This window comes from Piliocolobus tephrosceles, unplaced genomic scaffold (genome assembly GCF_002776525.5).
Source record: "Piliocolobus tephrosceles isolate RC106 unplaced genomic scaffold, ASM277652v3 unscaffolded_25813, whole genome shotgun sequence".
Lineage (NCBI taxonomy): Eukaryota > Metazoa > Chordata > Mammalia > Primates > Cercopithecidae > Piliocolobus > Piliocolobus tephrosceles.
In genome coordinates, this window is record NW_022308547.1 from 1 (window position 1) to 7601 (window position 7601).

General features: G+C 51.8%; 1 protein-coding gene across 2 annotated transcripts; it reads right to left on the reverse strand.

The window, feature by feature from the left end:
• Nucleotides 1-1285: 1285 nt before the first annotated feature.
• Nucleotides 1286-7398, reverse strand: ITPRIPL1 (ITPRIP like 1). 2 transcript variants are annotated; one of them, XM_023211483.2, is made up of 4 exons: nucleotides 6786-7398; nucleotides 6498-6604; nucleotides 4022-5708; nucleotides 1286-2543 (listed from the first exon to the last, which is right to left on the reverse strand). In XM_023211483.2, exons 2-3 carry the CDS (start codon nucleotides 6505-6507, stop codon nucleotides 4054-4056), a joined length of 1665 nt encoding a protein of 554 aa, XP_023067251.1. In that variant the 5' UTR covers nucleotides 6508-6604; nucleotides 6786-7398; the 3' UTR covers nucleotides 1286-2543; nucleotides 4022-4053. The 2 variants fall into 2 exon arrangements, with proteins under 2 accessions (XP_023067251.1, XP_023067250.1); XM_023211482.1 differs by lacking the exons at nucleotides 6498-6604; nucleotides 6786-7398 and having other exon boundaries at nucleotides 4022-5742.
• Nucleotides 7399-7601: the final 203 nt, after the last annotated feature.

Sequence of the window (7601 nt, forward strand, 5' to 3'; positions counted from 1 at the left end):
TTTTTTTTTTTTTTTTTTTGAGATGGAGTTTTGCTTTGTTGCCCAGGCTGGAGTGCAATGGCGCAATCTCAGCTCACTGCAGCCTCTGCCTCCTGGGCTCAAGTGATTCTCCTGCCTCAGTCTCCCGAGTAGCTGGGATTACAGACGCCTGCCACCACGCCCAGCTAATTTTTTATTTTTAGTAGAGACAGAGTTTCTCCATGTTGGTCAGGCTGGTCTCGAACTTCCGACCTCAGGTGATCCACCCACCTCAGCCTCCCAAAGTGTTGGGATTACAGGTGTGAGCCACTGCGCCCAGCACAAATGCCTTTAATTTTTGCCTGTGATATGAAATTCTTGACCTCAAGATTGGGCTAAGAACCAACAATTTCTGTCTTCTAGAATTTCTAAACAGTAACATACCATCTTTTAAAATATAGTGCTTTTTGCTTCTCAAAGCCCTTTAACCCTTACATCTTGTTTTATTTCCAAGACCAAGCTGAAAGGTTGCGATGGCAGATAGTTTCTTCCAGGCTCTGCCACTTACTAGCTACGTGACCTTGGGGAAGTTGCATACCCTTTCTGTGCCTCAGTTTCCTCACATGTAAAATGGAGGGGATGAAGGGCCCACTTCATGGGGTTACAGTGTAAAGTTTAAATGAGTTACCAGATGTAAAGCCATCAGAACAGTGTCCCGAACACTGGCAAAGCTCAGTGAACAGTAAGCATTCCCGTTACTATAACTGCTGTTGTATCCTGGGGGCCAGCCAGGTTTTGTTTTAGAATAAAGCTTAGCTTCCTAGCGGGGGAGGTTTCCTCTTTAATTGTAAGAGTATTCCCAGAGTACTACAGGTCTGTTCTTTCCATTACTACTTGTTTTTGTGTGTGTGTGTATGTGTGTGTTTAATACTCTTTCTTGCACCCTCTGCTCCACCCAAGTTTTGCTGACTGCTCCCTTTGTAGTCATCTGCCCACTCTTGTAACTGTATGTTTTCTTTTTCTTTTTCTTTTTTTGAGACAGAGTCTAGCTCTGTCGCCCAGGCTGGAGTGCAGTGGCACGATCTCGGCTCACTGCAACCTCTGCCTCACGGGTTCAAGCGATTTTCCTGCCTCAACCTCCTGAGTAGCTGGGATTACAGGCGTGTGCCACTATGCCTGGCAAATGTCTTTAAATTTTTAGTAGAGACGGGGTTCCGCCATGTTGGCCAGGTGATTTGGAACTCTTGACCTCAAGTGATCCACCCACCTCGACCTCCCAAAGTGCTGGGATTACAGGTGTGAGCCACCAGGCCCGGCCTTTATTTTCTTTTTTATCTATTAGACTAGGAACAACCACGCCCTCCTAGAAATCATACCACCTTCTTCCTACCTGAGAAGACTTTTGTTAGAGTGTATGCTTGTTTGCAACCACTAAGATCTTCTAATTTGGCTGATATTTTGGTTTGGGCGCCATGAAAATCAGTCACCTAGATGTTTCTTATTCTTTTCTGGCCAGTGGCCATGCCACTGGGCAACCACAAGGCAGACTCGTTCCAAGTACATTGAGCAACACCAGGAGGTACTGAACGGAGCTATCAGGGTAACACGAACTTCTTGGGAACAGGCATATGAGAATGCTGATCTGCTGAGTATGTTACTGCAGAGATTCCCATGTATACAGCAAATAGCCTCCTTTATTGACTCTAACTTAAAAGATCAGCACATAATTTTCTAAACAAAAAGTATATGGATGTTTCTAGAACACCAAAATCCCACCAGCAGGGAACCACCAGGATTGCGTCTTGCCTTGAAAGCAGTACCAGACGGATGCAGGCAACGTGGGAACACAGTAGCTATTGTGCACTAGGAGCCCCAAATACTGACTGGCATCAGCTTCTGGGACAATATATTTTTTTTTGAGACAGTCTCACTTTTTTTGCCCTGGGTCACTGGAGCACAGTGACACTATCAGAGCTCACTACAGCCTTGACCTCCGGGCTCAAGCAGTCTTTCCGCCTCAACCTCCAGAGTAGCAGGGACCACAGGTGTATGCCACCATGCCCAGCTCATTTTTTGTAGAGACGGGATCGCGATGGGTTGCCCAGGCTGGTCTTGAACCCCTGGGCTCAAGTGATCTGCCCACCTCAGCCTCCCAAAGTGCTGGGATTACAGGTGTGAGCCACCGCACCCGACTTTGGGACATTTTAAATTTATTTTTGCTGGAGGGGAGGGTGTGTATTCTATGACTGAAGTCCATAACGGCCAGCATCTGATCCTTGCTGAGGTCAAGTTCAGTGGGGACAGGTTACCCTCCTCAGCAGATCTTCTTGGCAGTGCAGACAGAACAGCATTGGCGTTTCCAAAACAACCACACCCATAACTATAGCTGCATTTCTTAACACTCCTCCTCAGCATCCCATGGTTTTGAAAACAGGGAAAAACACACCAATCATATCTCTAGAATCACAACTTTAGAGTTGGACTGCTTCCCAATCCTTTCCTATACAAACCTGGCAGTGAGCCTGGATTGTGATGACCCCTCTTTCAAAACCACACACACAGTTCAAGTAATCCCTTTGACATTTCTGAAAAAAAAAAAAAAAAAATACAAAGGAAGCATGACCAGACAGAAAAACAAGACAGCTAAACATGGCAGCTAAACCTTCTTTACACTTAACAAGTGGCTCCCCACAAAAAGCAAAGCAACTGTTCATCTCAGAGCCCCCAAAAAGACTGTCCTTGTGAAGGCCTTTATAATGTTGCCTCCAGGCACTGAAAAGGTCATCAGATGTTAGCCATTTCATTGATTATAGTAAGCACATTATCTCAATTCTGAGACAGGTTACTACTGACAATATATGTGAATCAATGCGAATAAATTAGGTAGTTTTTTCAGATGGATAAAAACAATTCTCTTGTCATATGAAAATAGAGCTCAGTTAAGAAAATGGAATGTAAACATCTTGGTTATATTCTCTTTTTGTTTTTTTGAGACGGAGTCTCAATCTGTAGCCCAAGCTGAAGTGCGGTGGTGTGATCTCAGCTCACTGCAGCAGCCTCCACCACTGGAGCTTAAGTGATTCTCGTGCCTCAGCCTCCCAAGTAGCTGGGGCTACAGGCACGCACCACCATGCCCAGCTAATTTTTTTGTATTTCAGCAGAGACGGGGTTTCACCATGTTGCCCGGGGTGGTCTTGAACTCCTGAGCTCAGGTGATCCACCCACCTCGGCCTCCCAAAGTGCTGGGATTAACAGGCGTGAGCCACCGCGCCCGGCCTTGGTTATATTTTCAACATAGTGAAGGTTTGAAAAATTAGATCCTAAAATAGGAGAAGTTGCCCTTCACAGTATTTGGGATAAAATGGAGTGCCACCAGCTCGGATGAGAATTAAGCGAACAGTTCAACAAGGAAACCAATTCACAGAGAACACACCGGGTGTCAATCACAAAAAGGAATAAGCTGGAATGAAGGTATTCTCGGGTTCTCTCGCTTCCAGTGTTGATACAAAAACACAACTTCACAGTACCCCTCTGGATTTCACCTCCTTAGCAGCAAGATCCTCCCATAACATCCGTTTCCCTCGGCCTTTGGGTCATGATGAAAGTTGGGAGGCTGAGACGGGCGGATCACGAGGTCAGGAGATCGAGACCATCCTGGCTAACACGGTGAAACCCCGTCTTTACTAAAAAATACAAAAAACTAGCCGGGCGAGGTGGCGGGCGCCTGTAGTCCCAGCTACTCGGGAGGCTGAGGCAGGAGAATGGCGTGAACCTGGGAGGCGGAGCTTGCAGTGAGCTGAGGTCCGGCCACTGCACTCTAGCCCGGGCGACAGAGCGAGACTCCGTCTCAAAAAAAAAAAAAAAAAAGAAAGTTAAGCAGAAGCAAACCTCAGATGACCCAGCCTTGATTAGGCCCCGCAGGGTCATTAGGCCCATCCTCATCACCACTTCACACACTCCCTAAGGTGTCTTATCATAGCCCCCACTGGCAAGGTGAAGGTCACATATGCCACTGATAGATCTGAAAAATAAACACTTTTGTAGCCCAAGGAATTAGAAATACCTTCATCTGTTTTTTTTAAAATGGTCTTTACATCAAGGTGCTGCGGCCAGTGGGGCACGAGGCAGAGTTTTCACCTGGGTCAGAAGGTTTTGGAACTCTTCCACTGCCTGTGAATGTGCCTTGGGGTTGAGCACCAGGTGCTGGAAGAGATTGACAGGCTCAGCACTCCTAAATGTCTTAGGGATCGGGATGGTCAGGGGCAGAGAAGTGTTACCAATGAGGAAATGATGGAGGGACCTTTGCTGGAGGCCACGGCCCAAGAACCAGAGAATGTCCTGGAGCCGCTGAGAGAGCATGTTGTGGGCCCAGTCCGTGAGGGGCAGCCGTAGCAAGAGGTGCATGAGAGCTGTTTTAAAGTGGTAAGATGTGAGGATGGGGCGGGATGCTCCATGGGGTAAGCTCTGATGCTGCCGGAGACTTAAAATGATCTGGAGGCACTTGAGGTGACAGGTGTTCTCGGGGGCAAAGCGCCCCACCAGCTTCAGGAACAAGTGCTCACAGGCCACAAAGGACTCAGGCCAGTCCACACTGGTGAGCTGCTCCTGGTCAGAAGCCTGACTCACCAGGTAGACCAAGGTGTCTTCTCGTTGCACCCCCAGGACCAGGTGGATTGAGAGAAAGCGGCCTGAGCGATAGTCTAGCCTGAGCTTGCAGGAGGTGGGAGACGGTGGGAGACTGAGTTTAAAGTCATACTTGTGGGCCACAAGGGCCCAGGCATTGCCCATCATGTTCCGGAACCACTGCACAGTCTTGCACACGTCTAGGTGGAGGCCAGTGCAGAGAGCTGCCTTGATGGAGCTGCTACACTTCCCCAAGACTGCCGAGGGCTCCCTGTGGTGGTGCACCAGGCACAGCACGTCCCCAAGGAGTTTCTCACGCTTGCACACACATTCTGACTCCACCAGCACACAGCCACAGCGGCGGCCCAGGGCCGGGTCCTTCATTTCCAGGACAAACATGGTGCCCTGTGGGGGGACGATGGGCACCAGGATATCAAATTTCTGGGTCTCATGGAGGGTTCCCCATTTCTCAAAGGCAGCCCCGATGCCCAGGCAGTCTTCCAATTGTGGGTGAGCCTCCTGGCGGCTGAGCACCCGACAGGCCTCAATGAGATCATCCACAAAACTCTCCACAAACTCACAGGTGCAAGGCAGGTCACGGATGGCATTTTGGACGTAGTGTTTGTAAAAGGAGTCCAGGGCCTCCTGGGAGGGGAAGTCAGTAAGCCAGTTGTAAGAGGTGACAGGGACAACATGGACTTCCTCCTCTTCCTCACTGCTGGAATCAAAGGCCGGCTCTTGCTGCATGTTCTGTCGCAGGAGCTCAAAGATGAGAAAAAGGCAAAAGAGGCCAGTGTTCCACAGGTTTGCCAGCATCCAGCCCAGAGGCCCCTCCTGGCCATCGGCCTGGAACGGCCACCTCATGTCTTTCTTCCCCAGCACTAACTGGTCGCTGGATGTGTCTCCTCTCCACAAGTTCTCTGCCTTCTGCTTCTGCTCAGCCGCTTGCTTTTTCTCTTCAAACTCCATCTCTAGCAGGCGCATCTCCTCGCTCATTCGCTTCTCCAGCTGCCGACTCCTGGCTAATGTGTCCAGGTCCATCCGGTCACTGACCATCAGGGGGTGGTGAACAACATACATCACTGCCAAGAACAGCAGGCTTATCACAGCCATGGAGGCCTCTGCATCTGGAGAAGTGGGAGAGTACGAGTCAGTGGTCATCTTCCAGACTCATCGGCTCTCTAGCTCACACTCCCCAGAGCCCTGGTACCCCAAATTCTGAAAACCAACTACTCAGGAGAAACAGAAAGCCCACAGAGCTTGGCTTGGACACAGCAAGGGTGGTCGGCCTGGGAGGAGGTTCGAGAGAAAAGAGGGCGGCAGGATGTGCCCCTCAGTCTCTCTCCTGCTTTCCTTCCACATGGTGTGGGTGGTATTTAGGCTTCCAGAAAGTGGACATGGGACTGTTTTCATTCCTGTGTAGGATGGGGAGGGGGACCCTTGTGGTAGGGTGGCCTCACCCGACTCATCAGTCAACCATGGGCACCAGACGTGCCCTGCTGATCCCAGAGGCTCCTTTCATAGCCAGAAAGCCCCGAGCCTGCCTGGGTGACACCTTTCCTTTGCCCCGGCAGCCAGCTGTAGCATTCCACTTCCTCTGTGACTTCACAGTCTTCATTCTGCTCACCCAAAATGCAGTGAGCCTCATCACTCAGCCTCTCCCTCTCTGCCAGGGTGTGCCAGGGAGGCACAGTGCCGCCAGCTGCTTGCTATGGTACCCTCTGAGCTCCTAAGGGGCCAGTGGATACCCAGTGTGTGGGCAGGCTAGCTTCAGGTCTTAGTCCAGAAAACTGTCTGCAGAACCCGGTGCCCAAGGCCTACCTGACAGCCGCAGGGCTCAGTTCCACTGCCTCCCCACCCACCCGTGAAGCCCGAGCTTCTGCCAGTCACCCTAATTCACAAGCTACCGCGCTTACCCAGATTCATGAAGGACTGCACCGTGTGGACGCTGAAACCAGCTGGGACTCTCCTCCCTTTGGAACTTGGCCTTGCTTAGTTAGTCTCCCCGCCCTGTCCAGGAGCCCTGTTAAAATGCACAAGGTACCTGGGGGCTTTGGTTCAACTCGGAACCCGCCCCTCCCCCCATTCATAACTTCCCCAGATGCCACGCCCAGAGACTTGTACTCTCACCCGTCTACCCGTAGGAGGCCAAGGGCCCATCCCACCTCGGGATGTCTCCCGGGACCCAGGGCCGGGTTACTCACCTTCGGTGTTAGGAGGAACACGGTCTTAAAGAGACAGCGCGGCCTGACTGCCACTGCCTTTTTCCCGGCAGAGTGGGGGCGCCCGGTTCAGCGCTGGGGCCGCGCGCGGGAGTGGCCCTGCTCCTCTTTCCTGGGTTACAGACCATGGTTGGCTGAGCGTCTGAACGTCTGGCTGGGCGCGGTGGGCCCCTAGGACCCCCAGCACGCGGCTCCCAGGGCAGCCGCGCGCCGCAGCCGCTCCCGCCGTCCGGGCTCCTCCCCGCCCATCCAGTACAAGCTCCTCCCCGCCCAAACCCCCGTGGCTCAGCTTGTAGGGGCCGCGGCCTTCGCACAGCGGGTCTCCGTCCGCACCCAGGCCCCCGTGGGTTTGCTGGGAGTGGAGGGGCCGTGGCCACACACCGTGGGTTTGCTGGAATGGAGGGGCCGTGGCCACATACTCGCCGCTGCTCGGCCTCCCTGGGGTGGCAAATGGGGCACCGCGTGCCTGCCGTCAGCTGCCCTCGGTTCAGTTCAGTGGAGAATAGACTTACTAGGATTCGGGTAAGGATGATGGTGGCAAAACTGGGAATTGACCGAGAAAAGCCATTCTCACTTCGGGCTGGCCCTGAGCAAAATGGCACAAGAAATAAGATGTGGCTGCAGCACCCTAAATGTGCTTCTCTCCCAGACCACGCCCAGACTCAGGCGTCTTTCTCATATCAACCCCTTTCTCATATCAAAGTGACTCTCCTGAAAGAACAGACAGCACCCAAAGACCTTGTGGCCTTGCTTGCTACTCACTAGCCACGTGGGAGTTAAGAATCCTACCTACAGGGC

Coding starts and splice junctions, on each gene's coding strand:
- ITPRIPL1 (XM_023211482.1), bottom strand. CDS start 5,742: ATGACCACTGACTCGTACTCTCCCACTTCTCCAGATGCAGAGGCCTCC.